This window comes from Zingiber officinale, chromosome 7A, assembly GCF_018446385.1.
Source record: "Zingiber officinale cultivar Zhangliang chromosome 7A, Zo_v1.1, whole genome shotgun sequence".
In the NCBI taxonomy this organism is placed as follows: Eukaryota; Viridiplantae; Streptophyta; class Magnoliopsida; order Zingiberales; family Zingiberaceae; genus Zingiber; species Zingiber officinale.
In genome coordinates, this window is record NC_055998.1 from 112,009,039 (window position 1) to 112,029,735 (window position 20,697).

Consider the following 20,697-nt stretch of genomic DNA (forward strand, 5'->3'; position numbering starts at 1 on the left):
ATTCCTTCTGCCTACAAATTATATCCTAAACTTTAATTCCTAAAAACTATATATATATATATATATTTTAAAAAAAATTAATAGTCGGTACACAAGGATGAATATGCAGGACAACATTTCATATATATAATATTCAACATAGTACATTATTACAAATGTTTTACAGATAATGAGCCTATGCAATAGTTAGTTTAGTCGGCATGTTTAATTGTTCGAACTCATTAATTCTAAATTGATGATCTTAAAAGTTTTATTTGGTCATCTAAATAAATTAAGAGGTATTTATGATGATCTATTCAGACGTCCTGTGTACATTATTCAATGGAGAAAAATTAATCTTTGATCCTCAACTTTTGGGGATTTATATTTAAAGATTTAACCATTGCATTTTATTGTTAAAAAAAGTAATGATATTATTCCCAGATGTCTTTCGGAGTTCATCTTCAAGTTATATAAATAAAGATAAATTAAGAAATAAACTAATAGTAAACGGCTAAATAATTATGGAATGAAAAGAGTATTTTTATGAGAAAATGTGTCCGCCGAAATTTAACCCGGTCTTATTATATACAGTAAATCTGCCACCCATGGAGATTCCAATCACTTAATCACCTCATGCGTAGATGTCATGATTAATCGGGCATTAAAATTTTATCGTATGATATTTTCATTAGATTTATAATGCGCAGAGCAATGAAGGACCATACATTGAGATTTGAAACCAGAGTTGAAATTTCTAATATTTTTATTAACGTTAATTTATCTCGTTCCTTAAAGCGTAGCACCACAAGTTGTCGTCGTGTACTGAACTGGATAGAAAATGTACTACGGCATGCAAAAATGGATGCGATTTGGTCAACTCTTTTTCTATCTCTGTCAGTCAGTTCGGTTATATCTTCTCTTTTTTATACAGAGTCCACAATTTAATAAAAAAAATATTCCAGCAGCTGATCTTGTTATCCGAAATTATCGAGGGATCATGAGTCGCCGTGGATCTCCTGCGGTGGCAGTTTGGTGTTTCTTCCTCGTAGTCTTCAGCGCCGCCGACGAAGCTGGAGCTCACCATGTAGGCGAAGAGCCCGACGCCGATGGTAATCATTATTTTAACCCGTAAAGATTGGTCACTTAATTTAAAATGAATCCATTGAAATTTCGAGTGAGTTTAATTACATTAAACTAATTTTGGTCAAAATTTCCTAAGAAATCGATCGCTTTTCGTGTAGATTTCACCAGCATCAACTGCGGAAACACTGACGAAGCTATCTACACCGACTTGGCCACCGGCATCAACTACACCTCCGATAGCTCTTACATCACCACCGGCGAGGCCCGTTCAATTTCCCCCAGCCTCCTCGCCGCCACCCCGAAGTATCTTCAAACTCTGCGAAGCTTCCCCAATTCCACGGCGCCGCCTCGCAACTGCTACTCCCTGCAGGCCGTAAAGATACAGGAGTACCTGATACGGGTCACCTTCATGCACGGCGACTACGACGGGAGCTTCGCCGCTGGAGGAGGCGGGCTGCTGTTTGACCTCTACGTCGACGTCAACCTCTGCAGGACGGTGAACGTGACGGAGGTGTCGAGGGCGTACGTGGTGGAGGTGGTGGCCGTGGCCGTGGCAGGTAATATATCGGTGTGCTTGGTCGACAAGGGGTCGGGGACCCCGTTCGTGTCGGCGGTGGAGCTCCGGCCGGTGCCGGATACGGTGATGCATTCGTGGTTCAACCAGACCCAAAATCTTATTCTGTTTCTGAGGGTCGATTTGGGGACGGCGACAGATAAGGTCTTAAGGTACGTCTGCTATTAATTTAAATTGTTGCCTATTTTTCACATCTTGAAATTATCTATTTTCATAATTATCGAAATTCACACACACACACACACAAAACAAAGATATGAGAGTACGAAAAATTAGTAGATTTTTTTTTCAATATTAGGAGAATTTATTGGGCTTTGTCGAAAACTATGTCGGCTTGTAAATTGCTAAATTTTGACTAATTTTGCAGGTACCCCGATGACCGCGTCGACCGGCTTTGGGACCCCTACAGCACCTGGGCCGACTCGCTTAATTTCCGGCCCGCCAATTTAAACCTTATCGCCGTCACCCAGACCGTCGATAGCGACGAAGACTTCAAGGAGCCGTCGACGGTGATGCAGACGGCGGTGGCGCCGGCCAACTCATCCGTCTTGGAGTTCTCCTGGGACTTCGCCAGCTCCGGCGCTACCGACAACGCGTTCTACGCCTTCCTCCACTTTGCCGAGCTCCAGAACACCTCCAGATCGTTCAACATCTACCTCAACGGTGATATCCTACAGGCCAACTTCACCCCGAGCCCCCTGAAAGCAACCTACTTCCCCAATGATGTCCCCTTGGCGCAGAGTCCCCGGTACCAATGGACTCTCAGCTCCACGGGCTTGTCTAACCTTCCGCCAATCCTCAACGCGCTCGAGGTCTACACGCCGCTGCATCTCACCAACACGCCGACTGACGATCGAGATGGTACGCCCTAAGTTTCCCTTTTTTTTTTTATAAGTTCGGCCAAATCCTCAAAAGCGAACCTTATTTACTAGAAGTCTTATTTTGCCCTATCATAATTGTTATTTTTGAGTAAATGCCACTCCATTAGCATCCATGGATTTGCAGCTGCTGCCATTGTGCTAATCAGGAGCGATTACAATGTGAAAAGAAACTGGATGGGAGATGCATGTATTCCAGTTCAATATGCTTGGGAAGGCTTGAATTGTACCAACCGTGAGGAGTCAGCAAGGATCGTCGGCATGTGAGTGTTTTATTGAAATTGATGAACTTTTGGATGATTTGAATGTCGGGCAGAGGTCGGTAAACATGCATAAATGTTTTGCAGAAATTTGTCGTCCAGTGAATTAACTGGCTTCATATCATCTTCTTTTGCATCGCTCTTTGCGATGGAATCCCTGTAAGTGCTTCTAGCATAATGCTTTCAATTTCTACTGTCTGCTAGGACCAGTTTAACTAAGCAGAAGATATGAGAAATGAAACTTAAGAAAATGAAGTTAATTGTACGTGAAGGAAGAAGTTATTATAAGCTTATTACACATCTGAATATGGAATATCGTTGTCAAGGATGGCTGATCAGCTAATGTTCTCTGTCTGATTACTACTTTCAATTTAACTTGAGATGCATATCACTAATCACTTATAAATCACATTCCATCTCAGCGACTTGTCTGGCAACAAACTAACAGGATCGATACCTGAAGAACTAGGCAATTTGCCGTCACTCAGATACTTGTGAGCATTGAAGAGCATTAGTTCCTTTTCCTCTTTTCCTTGAAAAAAAAGACTGATGTTATTTTCTTTTGTGCTGTGCAGAAATTTGTCAGGAAACAGTCTAAATGGAGACATTCCTGCTGCTTTGCAGCAAAAAAGAAAAGAAGGGCGGCTTATTTTTGAGTATGTTATTTGGTCTTTTGATGTATTACTGGATAAACTCTTTTTTCCCACTCTAGTCATTGAAGAAAGCCCATAGTAAGCACAATAAAGGGATTGGAACCTGGTAAAAATATTTTTCTTAGTATCAAAATTATGTTATTGGATGAGTGAACTACTTATTCCCATCAGCATGTGATTTCATTATTGTTTGCTTGATATTTATGTTAAGCATGTTTAGCACACACCCGTAGGGATGGGATGGTTCGTTTATTTGTTTAGTGAGAAAAATTAAAACCAAACTGAAATATTTCTGGTTTTGAAGATCCAAATCAAAACTGAACCAAATCCATTGTTCAGTTTGAAACCAAATTGACAATTTTGATTTGATAAAAATCAATTTAAAACGTTTCCAAGCAACAATCCATTAAGATTAAAAAAAAAAGGGCAGTCTGGTACACGAAGCTCTCGCCATGCGGGGTCCCGGGGAAGGATCCATTGTACGCAGCCTTACCCTGCTTTTTGCAAGAGACTATTTCCAGGATTCGAACCCGTGACCTTTTGGTCACATGACAACAACTTTACCGTTATGCCAAGGCTCCCCTTCTTTAAGATTAATTATTATATTTTAAGATTTATGTTGATTAGGGAACATAAAAATAACGGCAAATTACTAAACCACGTAGGAAAGTTTCCGTAATACCCAAAGCACTTATTATAGTTTTAAAATTATCAAATCACGTACTCAATTCCATTTTACCCCTCTTAAGGTTCTCAATCGATTGGCAAATTTACCAATCGATTGATCGGTAAATCTTCCAATCGATTAGGAATGATTCTGTAGCCATATAACATTCCACCAATTGATTGCTACGGTGTAACAATCAATTAGTGGAATTTAACTCAATCGGAAATGAGTTCAAAAAATCACTGCTCTCAATATAGAGTGTCAAACTAATGTTTGAAAGCATGAATATAATCAGGAGAACTAGATGAACACATAGAACCTGGTTTCATATGTAGGTCCAATGAGGCGACTAGAGGGGGGTGAATAGCCCTGCAAGTTAGAATTTTCTCTTGCTTTTCAAACTTAGCAAGGATAGACAATTAATTAAAGCAAGTAATTAACATAAAAGAAACAACTTAAAAATAAGTAAGAAGACTAGAGTTTACTTGGTTACAACCTAGTTGGTTGTTAATCCAAGACAATGAAAGCACTACAAGAATCTCTTTTGTTGTAGACGGAGAAATCTCTTACACTCTTTGAAAAGCTCATAAAATAACTAGGAATTGATTATAGAAGTTATTGTTAAAGTTAATGTGTTATCACTTAAGTTTACTCATCACTAAGGTTACTTGCCCCCTAAGTTTCTAAGGTTACTTGCCCCCTAAGTTGCTAGGTTACTTGCCCCCTAAGTTTCTTTCAAGTCTATATAAAGGCTTTGTAATCAAAAGTTTAAGAATCAAGAAAAACTATCTATTTCTCCTCAAGAGCTCTACCAAAATACTTACCAATTTCAACAGTTGGTATCAGAGCGTCCAGGTTCTACCAATCCAAATCCATGGCCAGCTCGAGTTTAACAAACATCAACCATCTCATTCCAGAGTTTAATGGCGAAGACTATGATTTCTGGTACGTGAAGATGAAGACCATCTTTCGATCTCTTAACCAATGGGAGATTGTGGAGAATGGAGTACAAGAGCCCGAGGAAGCCACTGCCCTCAATGAGGCCGGTCTGAAGAAATTAGAGAAGTCTCGACAAGCCGACGCAAGTGCTCTCTCAATCCTTCAAAGAGCAGTCACTAAGGCTATATTTCCCAGAATCATGCGAGCCAACACGGCTAAAGATGCGTGGGAGATCTTGCAGAGCGAATTTCAAGGAGATGTGAAAGTAAGAGCGATTAAGCTCCAATCACTACTCAAGGATTTCGAAAATGCCAAGATGCAGGAGAAAGAAACACTCATGGAATTCTCAACCAGAATCTTTGATCTGGTCAATATAATGAAATCTCATGGTGAAGATATTACAGATCAAAGGCTGGTACGCAAAATTCTCATCTGTCTTCCTGAGAAATATGATCCCATTATTGCCGTCATTGAAGAAACAAAGGACCTAACAACACTCACCGTTCAAGAAGTGATGGCGTCCCTAAAATCGTTCGAGCAAAGATTGTCCAGACATTCTGAGAAGCCAATAGAGGGTGCATTCCAATCAAAGCTCAAAATTGGTAACAACGAACGAGAAGGCCAATCACGATTTGGATGGAAATCAAGAGGACGAGGTGGACGTATCTCAAAAGGAAAAGGAAAAGACAACTCATCGAATTGCAGCAATTGCAATAAGCCAAATCACTCCGAGAAGGACTGTTGGTTCAAAGGTCAATCGAGATGCAAAATATGCAATCGATTTGGTCACCTCGCCAAAGATTGCCGAAATAGGAACACTTATCAGGCAAATCAGGTTGGAGAAAATCAAACAGCTGAGGAGACACATGGAACATTCTATGTATGTCACACGGCCACCAACAAGGAGCAAGGAAAATGGTTGCTGGACAGCGGATGTAGCAACCATATGACGCCGATCTCAGAAATTTTCTCTGAACTCGACATTAGCATCAATGCTCCTGTTCAGTTTGGAAACGGAGAGCAAACAAAGTCAAAAGGACTTGGGAAAATCGCCATCGAGACGAAGGAAGGACCGAGTTGCATCAACAATGTCTTGTGTGTGCCGAGCTTGAGTCAAAATTTACTCAGCCTCGGACAATTGGTGGAAAATGGGTACAAGCTCTGCTTCGATAACAATGAATGTGTTATATTTGACAGGAGAGATAAGTCAAAGGTGTTCACAAAGATCAAAATGGTCAATCGAAGCTTCGCTCTCAACATCAATTATGCCGACCTAAAAGCTCATCAAGCTTCTACCTCGGACTACCTGACATCAACCTTATGGCATCGACGACTCGGTCATCTCAATTTACAAAGCCTCAAAGAGTTATCTGGCAAGAGTATGGTGCAAGGACTTCCTCACATAGAAGGAAAGCAACATGTATGCGAAGGATGCGCGTTTGGAAAGCAACATCGATTACCTTTCCCAAAAGGAGTATCATGGAGAGCTAAAGAAAAGTTGGAACTTATCCACACCGACGTCTGCGGGCCGATGGACACCCTTTCTCATGCTCAGAATAGGTATTTCATTCTTTTCATCGACGATCACACTCGTATGACTTGGGTCTATTTCATGAGGCAGAAGTCCGAAGTATTCATGATATTCAAGAAGTTTAAGAGTCTCGTCGAAAAACAGAGTGGATGCTTCATCAAAACCTTAAGAAGTGACAGAGGCAAAGAATACACTTCTAAAGAATTTCACAATTTTTGTGAAGATGAAGGAGTAGAAAGGCAACTAACGGTAAGGTACACCCCTCAACAAAATGGTGTTACCGAGAGGAAAAACCAGACAATCGTTGAAATGGCAAAATCAATGATGCACGAGAAAGGTTTACCCAAAATCTTCTGGGCTGAAGCAGTCTACACAGCCGTTTATTTATCTAATCGATGCCCAACCACAGCCATACCAAACAAGACTCCGTTTGAAGCATGGAGTGGTAGAAGACCATCGGTGAACCATCTCAAGGTATTCGGAAGCATTTGCTATTCTCAAATTCCAAAACAGAAACGAAGCAAACTTGACGAATCTAGCGAAAGATGTATTTTTGTCGGCTACAGCACCATGAGCAAAGGTTATAGACTATTTAACCTACAGCTGGGTCAAGTTATTATTAGCCGAGATGTTCAAGTTGATGAAAATGCTTTATGGAATTGGGAAGAAAACAAAGTTGAAAAGAAAGACATTCTGATCAGTACTGACAAAGAAGATGAAATTGAGCCAAGCACACCAGATTCAAGCTCATCTCAACCCAACGAAGAAAGCTCAACTGATCCAACTTCATCAAACTCCTCATCCCCAAGCGCAACTCCAAAAAGGTACAGATCATTGAGCGATATATATGCTACATGCAATTATTGCTCAATTGAGCCTGAGAACTTTGCTGAAGCAATCAAAGAAGAACCATGGAAAAAAGCGATGGAGGAGGAAGTTCGTGTAATTGAAAAAAATCAGACATGGCAGCTCGTCGATAAACCAAGAGACAAAGAAGTTATAGGTGTTAAATGGATCTACAAAGTAAAGCACAACCCAGACGGATCCATTCAAAAACACAAAGCAAGACTTGTGGCCAAAGGATATTCTCAACAGCCTGGAATTGACTACGGGGAGACGTTTGCCCCAGTAGCTCGGCTAGACACAATCCGAGCTATAATTGCATTCGCCGCCAGCAAAGGGTGGAAACTTTATCAGCTTGATGTCAAGTCAGCATTTCTCAATGGTGAATTGAAGGAAGAAGTGTATGTAGATCAACCTCAGGGTTTCATCCTCAAAGGAAAAGAAGAGAAAGTCTACAAACTTAAGAAAGCGCTATATGGACTTAAACAATCTCCTCGCGCTTGGTACAGTGAGATCGACAACTATTTCAACCGAACAAAATTCGAAAAAAGCAAGAGTGAACCAACTTTGTATGTCAAGCAGCAAGGTAATGATGTTCTTATAGTCACTCTTTATGTTGATGACCTAATTTTCACTGGAAGCAACGAGAAGATGATCGAAGAGTTCAAAGATGACATGGCTCAAAAGTATGAAATGAGCGATATGGGTCTACTTCGACATTTCTTGGGCATGGAGATCTACCAAGAAGAAGAGACAATCTTTATCTGCCAAAAGATATATGCAGAAAAGATTCTGAAGAAATTCAACATGCTGGGATGCAATCCTGTCTCTACACCACTCATTATGGGGGAGAAATTGAAAAAGGAAGATGGAGGAAAAGCAGCGGATGTCACTTATTACCGTAGCCTCATTGGTAATTTGTTATATCTCACAGCAACTAGACCTGATCTCATGTATGCTGCAAGTCTACTTTCAAGATTTATGCAGAGTCCGAGCCATTTTCATCTCGGTGCAGCAAAGCGGGTCTTACGACAACTGACCTCGGTCTAAGCTTTCAGAAGAATCACGCACTTAATCTTGTCGGATATTGTGACAGTGATCTTGGTGGATCCTTAGATGACATGAAAAGCACTTCGGGGTACTGTTTCTCCTTTGGTTCAGCAATATTCTCATGGGTATCCAAGAAACAACAAAGTGTTGCACAATCGTCTGCGGAAGCCGAGTACATCTCAGCATCAGTAGCCACTTCACAAGCAATTTGGCTTCGAAAAATCTTGGCTGATCTCGGTCACCATCAGATTGAAGGAACCGTGCTACACTGCGACAACAAATCTGCAATCGCTATGGCTAAGAACCCAGTTCACCACAACCGAACTCGACATATAGCACTCAAGCATCATTTCATTCGACAGGCAATTGAAGATAAAGAAATTCAACTTGAGTTCTGTCGATCTGAGGAGCAATTATCTGACATCTTCACAAAAGCACTTCCGAGAGAAAGATTTCAACAGCTCCGAGCCAAACTTGGAATCCGACAACACATTAAGGGGGAGTGTTAAAGTTAATGTGTTATCACTTAAGTTTACTCATCACTAAGGTTACTTGCCCCCTAAGTTTCTAAGGTTACTTGCCCCCTAAGTTGCTAGGTTACTTGCCCCCTAAGTTTCTTTCAAGTCTATATAAAGGCTTTGTAATCAAAAGTTTAAGAATCAAGAAAAACTATCTATTTCTCCTCAAGAGCTCTACCAAAATACTTACCAATTTCAAAAGTTATTGATTAATTCCTATCTCCAAGGTGCTTTTTATAGCCTCCTGGAAAAAATTATCGTTGGTTAGAGGCGCCTCCAAAGCATTCCAGGGTGTCTCCAAGTGGATAAAATTTTATCCACACTTCAACCGTCAACCAACGGCTAACCAACGACTTTTTGTGTTTGAAGGCGCCTTCAACTTCCCTGAGGGCGCCTCCAATCTGCTTTAGGGTGCCTCCTTTGAATAGGCATGAGGGCATCTTCCATCACCTTGAGTGTGCCTTTAGCTTCGTCTAGGACTCTAGGGCGCCTCCAAATCACTTGGAGGCGTCTCCAGTCCATCTAGTTAACCTTCAAAATATTAACTCTTCCTTGCACTCGCTTGGGTGATCATCTGAGTCCAACTCCAACCTTCTCCTCGGGCAGACTTCCTCCTCGGCTTCTCATCCCTCGAATGTCGTGCATGCCCTTCTCATCCATCGGTGTACTCTTTCGCAGCTTTTCGTCCCTCGGATGTGTTGGTGCGGGTAGCACTAACGGTCTAACCTAGGTTTTGATGAATGACAAATGGGTTAAGTTAGTTTTGTTGTTGTCTGACACTTTGATCGAGTGTGCAGGAGAAGTCCAGACAGGTCGACGGGCTGACCGGATGTCTGGCAAGAAGTCCAGCTAAGTTGACGGGCTGACCGGATAGCTGGCGAGAAGTCCAAGCGGGTCGACGGGCTGACCAGACGCTTGGCGAGAGACCGGATAGCTGGCGAAAGGTCCAGACGGGTCGAAGGGCTGACCGGACGTCTGGCAGGTAAGTAAGGTAAGTCACTGGAGGGGAGTGACTGCGAGGACGCGTTCCCGGGAAGGGAACATTAGGCGTCGATCCGGCTTAGATCCATTTCGGAAATCTAAGTCGAGATCGTGACTAGATTCCGGTCTCGGAAAGACGGAATCTAAGTCATACTTTTTCTGTTAATTCATACTTTATAAATTGTGCTAACAATCTGTGTTGCAGGGTATATTTTGCCTCGGACTAACCTTGTTTTGCAGGGGAAGGAATCTCTGGAAAAAGGTGGTCCGGGCGCCCGGAGGCAAGTTTTATCCTCTGCGTCGCCTTGCCACGTGGAGCATCCTGACTGGACTTACCACGTCGCACCAGGGCGCTCGGAAGGGATCCAGGCGCCCGGAGCAGCATATAAAAGAAGCCCCAGGGGTGGAGCTTCTCAACAAGACACATCTCTGAGAATTCCCAGATTGCTTTGCTGCTCTGTGCTCCAGCGATGCCAACAAAGCTCCGACAACGCGCCCTTGCTCTTTAAGTTTTCTTTTCTGTCGGTACAGCTTTGTGTTTTATTTCATTAGCATTTCTTGTACTCTTTTTGTAATCACATTCGAATTGCTAGTGATTGCCCAACGAAAGTGGTCAAGGACCACGGGCCTTCGAGTAGGAGTCGTCACAGGCTCCGAACAAAGTAAAATCAATTATGTTCATTTACTTTTCCGCTGTGTACTTTTACACTCGAGTTTTCGAATCGATATTCACCCCCCCTCTATCGAACGATCACGGTCCTACAGGATGCACCTAGCTTATCGGTTCCCTTCCCGTGTCGTCCTCACTAGTCGCGTCTTCTACCCGACTTCCTGTTTCTAAGCTCCTACACACTCAGACACAAGCCATGAAAATGGTAGGATTTAATTTAACCCGGTTGACCACATCAAAATTAACTCGGGGTACTTACACCATGTCATTCCGAGCTCTCTAAGTCCATCAACCGATTTTAGCCAAAATCGGTTAATGGACCTAGAGTTCTTGGAATGACATGAAACTAGGTCCTATATGTTCGTCTAGTTATCTTGATTATATTCACGCTCTTAAATATCAATTTGACACATTGGCTAAAATCGGCTGATGGACCTAGAGTTCTTGGAATGACATGAAACTAGGTCCTATATGTTCGTCTAGTTATCTTGATTATATTCACGCCTTTAAATATCAATTTGACACATTATATTGAGAGCGTTGATTTTTTAAACACGAATCGGATATTTTAATCGATTGCTATAGTGTAGTAATCGATTCAGGACATTACTGTGTTGATGAACAGTGTCTGTCTGAATCGATTACTATACTGTAGCAATCGATTTGGAGGGGTAAAAATGGAATTGGGTGTGTGATTTGGTAATTTTGAAACTAGTGTACGTGATTTGGGTATTCCGAAAACTTTCCTACGTGGTTTAGTAATTTTTCGTAAAGATAAATAGCAATTGAAAACCTAAAAGTACTATATATATTATAAAAAAATCCCAACTGTTTGATTTTATATAAGCTCAAACCAAAACCAAATCAATAATTTTACTTAATATTCAAATTGAAACCAAACTGCTAGGCTGAATTTTTTGGTTTGGATCGGTTTGGTTTATCGGTTTCGTGACATAGATGTCCTCGTCTACATGCCCTTTTGATTTATGATCCATTATAGGGTACAACCTTCAACAGTGAAGCTGAGATAGGCTATAGTTTTCTCTTGTAGGGGTTCTACTAATTATTTGTGATATAGACAAATCGTTTCGTTGGTTATCGACTCTGCAAGCCGATCCTACCTAGTGAGATAAGATTTGGTTGTTGTTCTTGTTGTTGGTTATGGACTATGCATCTCCAAACTTTTGTTGGCTTACAAACCATGTTTCTTCATGTCTATCTCAAGATAGATCCAAATGTTTCTGGAAATTCGTAGTCCAAGTTCTATATGTAGACATATAAGATCACTTGAAGCATACTAATACCAAAATAATTCTTGGTGGTAGATTTGAAGGCAATCCTGGTCTTTGTACTAATGTAACTCAATGTGAGGGAAGCAGAAAAACAAAGAAGCTCACAATGCCAATTATTGTGGTTTTATGTTTAGTTTCTTTTCTGCTGATATTTGTGGTCATATTCATGGTGTGGAGACTCAGAAAGTCAGAAGGTATGTTTATTTTTTGTGAATTGCATTACCATTCACTTAAACTAGCTCTTTGATTATTTCTGTGGAAGGCTCAATAGCTGGTCTTTGTGGAGCCAGGTAACTTCTCAAGATTGTTAAAGGGACGCCGAGATAATCCATTGCAACTTGAAAACCGAGAGTTTACTTACAGTGAGTTAGAGAGAATAACTGACAACTTTAAGAATAGCATTGGCAAGGGAGCATTTGGTACAGTCTACTATGGTTTGTTGGAAGATGGTACTCAAGTTGCAGTCAAACTGCGCTCTCAATCATCATCACAGGGCACTAAAGAGTTTCTAGCCGAGGTAATTAGTGTAACTAGTTAGATTAGTGCTATGTCTATGCTCGAAACAATGGTTTTTCTTTGTCTTATCTGAATCTATTTTTAAATACAATTAACCTCTTATGAAATACTATCTCTCTACATATTTTGATAATTAGGCATATAATGACATTGGTTCTCATTACAGGCTCTAAACTTGATAAGGATCCATCACAAGAACCTTCTCGCTTTGGTTGGCTACTGTATGGATGGAGATCATTTGGCGCTTGTCTATGAATATATGTCTCAGGGGACCTTACATGATCATCTAAGAGGTTTGAGTTATGCTTGTCATTTTTTCTTTATTGTATGGATCTACTGTAATTTGTAGTACATGGTTATTTTGTTTACATAATAATGGTTTCTTTTTTAATGAAACTAAGAGATGGGTAATTGGTTGTTGCCAAGTTAGCCTAATTGTTCCGGAGTTATTACATGCAACATTCTATACCAAAGTTTGTTTCAAAGGGAGGCACTCACTTCATAGAAAATACTCAGTCTCTATGAACTTGATTTTTTTGACAGATAAAACCGGGCGAAACACTTCTTTGAGTTGGAGACAGCGACTTCAGATTGCTGTTGAAGCTGCACAAGGTCTGGCCATTATGCATAGTGTTTTTTTTCTTTTTTTTCTTATTGCCATGCCACGAGCATTTGTTTACTTCATTTTATGTTCACGGGCTTTAAATGATGTGCAGGTCTGGATTATTTACACAAGGGTTGCAAACCGCCGCTAGTCCATAGAGATGTGAAGACCACAAATATCCTATTAAGTGAAACTTTTGAAGCCAAGATAGCAGATTTTGGTTTGTCCAAGGCTTACCAAAATGATGGCGATAGCCATGTGTCGACAAATGTGGTTGGAACGCCAGGTTACCTTGATCCAGAGTATGTCATGGATTCTGTCTTCTTATCTTTGCGATTTATGAAGTAATAAACTAACAAGAATTTTAATGAGTTTTAGAAATAAAATCTTAAGGAAACTAATTGTTGGTACTTATGTTTAGATATTACTTGAGTTACCAACTCAGTGAAAAGAGCGACGTATATAGCTTCGGGGTGGTTCTACTGGAGCTTATCACCGGCCAGCCTCCTGTTATAAAAGCTCCTCACAACACTACTTTGATCCAGTGGGTTCAGCAACGGCTTGCAACAGGGAATATTGAGGATGTTGTTGATGCAAACCTGGGAAGTCAGTACGATGTCAATTCGATCTGGAAGGCTGCTGATGTCGCACTTAGATGCACCTCACAAACATCACACCAAAGGCCGTCTATGGCTGAGGTAGTGTTGGAGCTGAAGGAAAGTCTGTCGCTCGAGGCTGGTCCAAAGGCACCCACGTTAAACCCGGATCTAAGTGGCAAGAGGCTAGACACTGGAACTCTCGGAATGAGCCAAACAAGTGCACATGATGATATCGAATATTTTCCTGGGATTTCTCCGGCAGCAAGATAGTGTCACAACCATTCAATAGCTCGTGTCCCTTCGGAGACAGACCACTTTATCCAACTGATATATTAGAAGAAAGATCAGCATGTAAAAATTGTAAAATTATGAAAGTTAATTATGTATGTTGTTTCTTTTTGAACTTTGAAGAAACTGTTTTTTTGGATTATTAATGTTTCTAATTTGCAGTGTTGATGAGCATTAGCATCTATATAATGGTAATGAAACTGTCAACTTCATGTTGTGGAAATTCTGGGCACTGTTTTATCTGTGAGGATGTCAAAGTGTAACGAGTACTCTTGTGTCTCAATCATCGGTGGGTCTCCCACGAAGAAGTGGGAATATGAGAATGACAATTTGTATTTATTAATTGAATGGATTGAACGATAAGTTATTGGGCGAAGTCTTTGTGATTTATTTTCCTCCCCTCTGAAGGAACCGTTGAAAAACTTAATTCCTTATAAGTCGAAATGAGACTCCCTCAGACTCAATGTTTTTCCTCTCTATCTGAGGCCAAAAGCTGCTCCCTCGATTGCAAGCTGAGGCTGTGATGATCTTACTGCTCGTAATTCTTAAATTTCCTCAGTAAAGTTCGTAATCCTTTTAGGCTCCTTAATGACAATAAATAAATAAAAATACAACGAAAAATAGTCAAACATCGGATCTACTTTTATTTGTTAAAGTAATGCATAAACATCAACGTTAATTAGATTCCATGATATTGTTGGCGAAACATTCCACGGCTGAGCGCGTAATTCTTTGCTTGCCCCGCACTCCACGCCTGCTTCTCCACTGCCATCAGGCCAAATGCCAATGCCCCACAATGGAATTAAATAAAAATAATACAAGATCATAATCCATATTAATTTTGGACAAAAATCAAATGACACCCTAAATTAATAGAAACACAAATTAATATGTAGCTAGCTACTTTCCATTATGATTAAACGATATTCGTTTAAAGAAAAATAAGTATTATAAAGTCTTCATTAATGATGATTTACTCGTTGAAATATTATTTTAATTAAATTGTAACTCAAAAAAATAAAATTAAAATAATAAAATCATTGTTTCAAAAGTTATCAACTAGTTTATAAATGTTATAAAAGCTATGTGCTAACTTTTATATGATTGTAATCAGATAATATTTATTTAAAATATAATAATTGTCAATTCTAATTATTTATTTTGTTCATTGAAATATTACTTTTACTAGATTATCACTCAAATAAATAAAAATAAAATAATATAAAGTATATAAAAGCTAGTAACTAGCTTATACAATGGTAGAAAATAGCATCTAGCTTATACATGTAGAAATTGCATTTAGCTTATACATGTAGAAACTAGCATCTAGCTTCTACAATTGTAGAAGCTATTGTACATGCTAGTTGCTAATTTTTATAAGGTGTAGAAATTAATTGCTAGCTTCTATAAAACCGAACATGATATAATATAAAGGTATTTTGGGGAGGTCACTTTAAATGTGATGCTCATTTGATTTTAATAAAAATTAGGGCATTCATCTAATGAAAATGTAAATGATGGATACCCATTTAATTTTTCCCACAATCTATTCACCCACCTAGTCGAATTTAGAATCAACTCTAAAATTATTTTATTGGCTTCTTTTTAAATTATTCAGATTGTTTTAGGATGAGAGAAACCATAAAAATTTGCATGGTAAATGTGCAGGATCTCACATAAAAACATCTCTAGTCAAAATTACTCGTTTTAAATTATTCTGGATATTTTAGAGTGGGACGAGTATTGATTGATAGCTGTCTCTAGAATTTAATAAGTTGATTCGATCAGCAATTCTTTTAAAAAAATGAATTTTTTCATTGAAAAAAAGATGAATCAGGTATATTTCTTTGTCTAGACCGTATCTAACGTGAAACTTCAAATTTGCTTTTATCACTGGTAAATCAGAAGTTGTCTTAGATTTACCAAAAATCTAAAAAAAATTATATATGTAAAATCTATGTCGTCATCCACTAGATTTGGCTTTTGGCGGCTCGCGTGGAATTCGAATATAATAACCTACTGCCACAAACTAATCGTCACTTCAACCCACCTAACTTTCAATGCGTATGAGTGTAACGACTGAGTCAGAAATTTCATATCGAAAGGATGTAATATATATATATATATATTATGTTGAGGAGAGATCATCATATCTTTACCTTCTATTCATCTTTCTTTTATCCCCTATTTTTATACTTCATGCATTTCTTATTTTTGAAAATTAAAGGGGCCGAGATGACAGCCGCTATCGCCCCTAGTTCCGTCCTTGGATGAGTGTGTTGATGCTGTTTGCTAATACCATGAGTTTTAAGCTCGAGTGAAGTGTTTTAACATTGGTATCGTTAGATCAGATGATCAGCCCCGCCAATTTGATTCGATTTGAGCAGTAAAAGTAAATGATTTAGTTAAAATATTTTATCCATTTTGTTGAGGCAATCGCAAGCCAAAGGATGACCATTGATGCGGCGATATAGGAAAACCCATTTGATACGAGATCAACTGTAAAGATGGAGGCCAAGTCAAGGTGGCCAACGCTAGGATGTCAAAGGGTCCGTTCAGTTGCAATGCTCGATCAAGCATTCAGTGCCCGATCGACGGGAGACATGCCCGAGCGGACCGCCCGTCCAACTCGGAATAATATGATAAAATAATCCGACGTTTAGTGGAGCAGTAGGATGCTTAAGAAATCAAATAGATTGTCTGAACAGAAGAAGACATGTTACTACTCAATTACTATAGGGAAAAGCCATTGAGGCCGACAGAATGGAGGAGTCCCGGCCGAGGGGCTACCCCGCTCAACCAAGCATGGATGGAACGGAGGAGTCCCGACCAAGCGGTTACCTCGGCCTGCTTAGCCAAGCAACGGAACCACTATCATATATCTCGATATCCTTTTGGGAGCTAGTGTCGTTGACACGAGGTATGGTCAACAGGCGAATCGTATGACAGCATCTTCTACTATCTTGTCAGGCATATGCATGCTCTGTTAAGGTATGGTGTCAGAAGTACTTTCCTGATAAACCTCTTCATAAGACATATTGGAGAACGTGTTCATACCTCGAGAAACATGCACATCACCCACCAAGGTTCTATATAAAGGAGGATTCATCACCGGCGAAAGTACGCTTTATTCACTATTTATGCATATATTACTGTTGTTCTGCTTTCCAATTCTACACTTCCGGTTACTAACTTAAGCGTCATAAGGTCAACACCAGGACCTCTTCCCTGACTTGACACTGGCATTACTTATTTTGTAAAACGAAAGAGTTCTAGAGCCGATCAGTAAAGCCGTTATATCCTCAACTTTCCACTTCCTATTTTCGGAAGATATTATCTCATTCGTCTCTGAATTGCCTGTGTTTGGGACACTAGCTCAAAGCTTAAAAATGGTCGACGGAGATGAAGCCGTCACCTTCAGGCAGCCCCAAACGATTTATATTAATATTTAAATTTATTTATTTGTATATATATTTTATATTTGCTCATGAACTTTCAGCTAGCCCGTACGGTTTAGGGTCCTCCAGCCAACAGACTTTCAGAAAGCATGGAATCTGACAAAACAAATTTGCAATAGTTTGTCTGTTGGATGCTAAAGTCAACAAATTTGATTTAGTACCAAATGCCGCTGTCACAATTTTACCAGCAACCTAGTATTTTCATCTTCTTAATTAGCCGACGACCCACCACCTGTTCTTATAAATCAACACAATAAACTACAAAGCTTGCTGGAATCATTCGATGTGGATATCCACTTGTTCTTCTCTTTCTCCCATCAAAAATTAAGATTCCACAAATAGAGCAGTAAGTTTGAACTCACTTTACATTAAGCAGCATACTGAAGAACACAGCTAGACATGCAGTATACAAGTTTGGGAGCTCCGAAACAAACAATTACAGGAATTATTCTTCCAAATTACAAAAGGTGGAAAACTTTTTTTCAGAGGTTTTCGACCCAAAAACAAAGCTTTTTTTTATCCAAACAATCTTCAAATATATTCCCGATCTTTGTTTCGGAGCTCCTACCAGAGATTTTTTTCAGCAAATTAAAACAAAAAAAAAATCATCTTTGTTATCTAGATCGACTTCACAAGTATTGGCAAACTGTTTGGGGGAAAAATACCAACTTTTATGGCGAAGCTGATAGCTTTGATTCAATCCTTCACCAATTCTGACACCCACTCCAAATCCCGCGCCGCCTCCGCCGCCTCTTCCTCTTCCTCATTCCTCCGGCCAGCAAGAAGCTTGGCTTCCTTTAAGCTCCAATTCGTCGCCGCCTTTTTGTCTTCTGTCGTTCTGCTCGCCGGAGACAGTGGAGGGACGCAAGCGGTCGCCAGGAACCCCGCTTCCGCCGTTCGGGTACCAAATGGCATCGAAGATCTCATCTCGCTCAGCCTGAGCTTAGACATCACAGCCACCACGTCGTCCACCGCCACCGGCGACGACGGCGACGAAGATCCGTAAGACGGCGAATACATCGTCGCAGCCGCCAGCGTAGACGTCGGCGATGCAGGCATCACGGCGCCTCCGCACTTTCCCGGCGATCTAGGACTCGACGGAAGAACGACGCGGAGCTGCTCGGGCGAGTGCGCGAAGAAGCAGACGCGGCGGAGGCATGCGGCGCCGTCCTTGCAAGGCTGCGTGCGGTAGCGCGCAGGGTGGAGCCACGTCTCGAACACCCCGTGGGCGTACTCGCATCCGTCGCCGCGGCGACACCGCCCGCCTCCGATGCGGAAGCTCGGGCAAGGCGTGCCGGAGTAGTGGAACCGGCGAGGGTCGCGCCGGCGCGCCTTCTCGCCCGGGTGGGCGTAGGGGCAGTCGGTCCAGTCGTGGGACCGCCCGCGAGGGCAGCGCCGGACCTTGAACTCGTACATGAGGAAATCGTCGCCAGAGAAGGCGTGGGAAACGGAGTCCACACCGTCGTCGAAGAGACGGGGGGAGAGGTCGAGTGGGAGTCCGGCGAGGCCACAGGCGTGTAGGGTTGCATAGTTCATGCCCGAAGCGTCTCCGGAGAGCGTCAGAGGAGGAGCGTGCGCTGCCGGGGCGCGGCGGATATGCTCGCCGGGCGCCATTAAGTAGGGTCGAGGCGAGTTGAGATGAGGGATTTGGATTTCGTAACGGGGTCTGCGTCAGTCAGTTTATAGTGGCGCAAGGAAACTAAGGCGGTTATGGAAGGAGGAGGACGAGAAGCTGGTACGCCACTTCTACGACGATTCTATGATTCTATTCACGTGCGGTTCACGTGAGAGAGAGAGTGCGTGTGAGGGCTCCGTTTTCGTGTCTGACCGCTTTCGGTGGCAACGTAAGTCGCAGCATGGCTTTGATCTTTGATCTCGCTGCAAGAAAAGGCACGTTCCAGAAGGACATGGGTTGGCTGCTGGACGTGGCGAGACGTGCTGCGCCACATTGAGGCACTTTTGTGAGCAATCGTATAGACACCGAGACCAGAGTTTTAAAATAATAATAAATAAATAAATTTTTAATAAAAATAAAATATTTTTAAACTCTGTTTTTTTATCCAATAATATTTTATCCTATGTATTTAAAAAATAATAGTTAATCTCCTTTAACTAAAAGTATAAAAAATCTTATAAAAAATAAGAGAGCTGTTCCTGTTTCCCCATACACCGCCCCTCCCCCTCCCCCCCCCCCCCTCTCTCTCTCTCTCTCTCTCTCTCTCTCTCTCTCTCTCTCTCCCCCCCTCCCCAACCCCCAAAAATGATATTTCTATCCCTTATTTTTAAACTTTTGAGAATATGTTGAAAATTAATTGAAGTTAACATTAGTAATCAGAATTTGATGATATAATTTGAGAATTAAAGATTTTTAAATTTCTTTAAATTAATTAATATTTTGAAATTAATTTTCAAATAATTTTTAAATGATTTTGAAATTAAGTTTAAAAAGATTTTAAAATAATTTTTAGATAAATTTTTCAACGATTTTGAAATGAAGTTAAAAAGATTTTTAAAATAATTTTTCAAAGATTTTGAAATTAAGTTTAAAAAGATTTTTAAAATAATTTTTCAAAGATTTTGAAATGATAAATGATTTAAAAGATTTTTCAAATAATTTTTGAAATGAAGTTTTAAAAGATTTTGAAATAATTTTAAAAGATTTTTCAGGTAATTTTGAAATGAAGTTTTAAAAGATTTTGAAATGATTTAAAAAAAAAAAATTCAAATAATTTTGAAATGAAGTTTTAAAATATTTTGAAATGATTTTAAAAGATAATTTTTCAAAGATTTTGAAATGAAGTTAAAAAGATTTTTAAATGATTTTAAAAAGTTTTTTTTCAAATAATTTTGAAATGAAGTTTTTAAAAGATTTTAAGTAATTTTGAAATGAAGTTTTAAAAGATTTTTGAAGTGATTTTCAAAAGATTTTTTCAAATAGTTTTGAAATGAAGTTTTAAAAGATTTTTGAAATGATTTTAAAAAGGTTTTTTTTTTTTTAAAATGATTTTTCAAATTAAGTTTTATTTGAAAAAATAACATTAATTATGAATCTAATTTTGAATTTGAATTAATTATAGTTACGAGTTTAATTTTGAATTTGAATTTTAAATTCCTTAGTCATCTCACCCGATCTAAATTTTCAATCAGGGACTCCTATAATTTTTGTGAGATGAATTGAAGTTCAATTTTAGGATTATGTTTAACTTTGTGTTAGATTCAGGTTTAGCTTTGGGTTCAACAAGTAAGCATTCTTTGGATAAACTTCTGGGTTATGGTGAGTCACAAGGAACTCATTAAAGTAACCATACCTT

The 20,697-nt window shown here is 39.9% G+C and overlaps 2 protein-coding genes across 2 annotated transcripts; one reads left to right on the forward strand and one right to left on the reverse strand.

Moving 5' to 3' along the window:
* Positions 1–946: 946 nt before the first annotated feature.
* Positions 947–14,070, forward strand: LOC122002016 (putative leucine-rich repeat receptor-like protein kinase At2g19210). The gene is made up of 13 exons (XM_042557039.1): positions 947–1,091; positions 1,224–1,791; positions 2,007–2,500; positions 2,645–2,780; positions 2,865–2,936; positions 3,200–3,271; positions 3,353–3,433; positions 11,955–12,115; positions 12,212–12,438; positions 12,604–12,730; positions 12,981–13,049; positions 13,154–13,343; positions 13,463–14,070. The coding sequence occupies exons 1-13, from the start codon at positions 980–982 to the stop codon at positions 13,908–13,910; spliced, it is 2,757 nt and encodes a 918-aa protein (XP_042412973.1). The 5' UTR covers positions 947–979; the 3' UTR covers positions 13,911–14,070.
* Positions 14,071–17,764: 3,694 nt separating this feature from the next.
* On the reverse strand, positions 17,765–19,019 carry LOC122000380 (zinc finger CCCH domain-containing protein 2-like). Its single transcript, XM_042554790.1, has one exon. The coding sequence runs from the start codon at positions 18,998–19,000 to the stop codon at positions 18,083–18,085; it is 918 nt and encodes a 305-aa protein (XP_042410724.1). The 5' UTR covers positions 19,001–19,019; the 3' UTR covers positions 17,765–18,082.
* Positions 19,020–20,697: the final 1,678 nt, after the last annotated feature.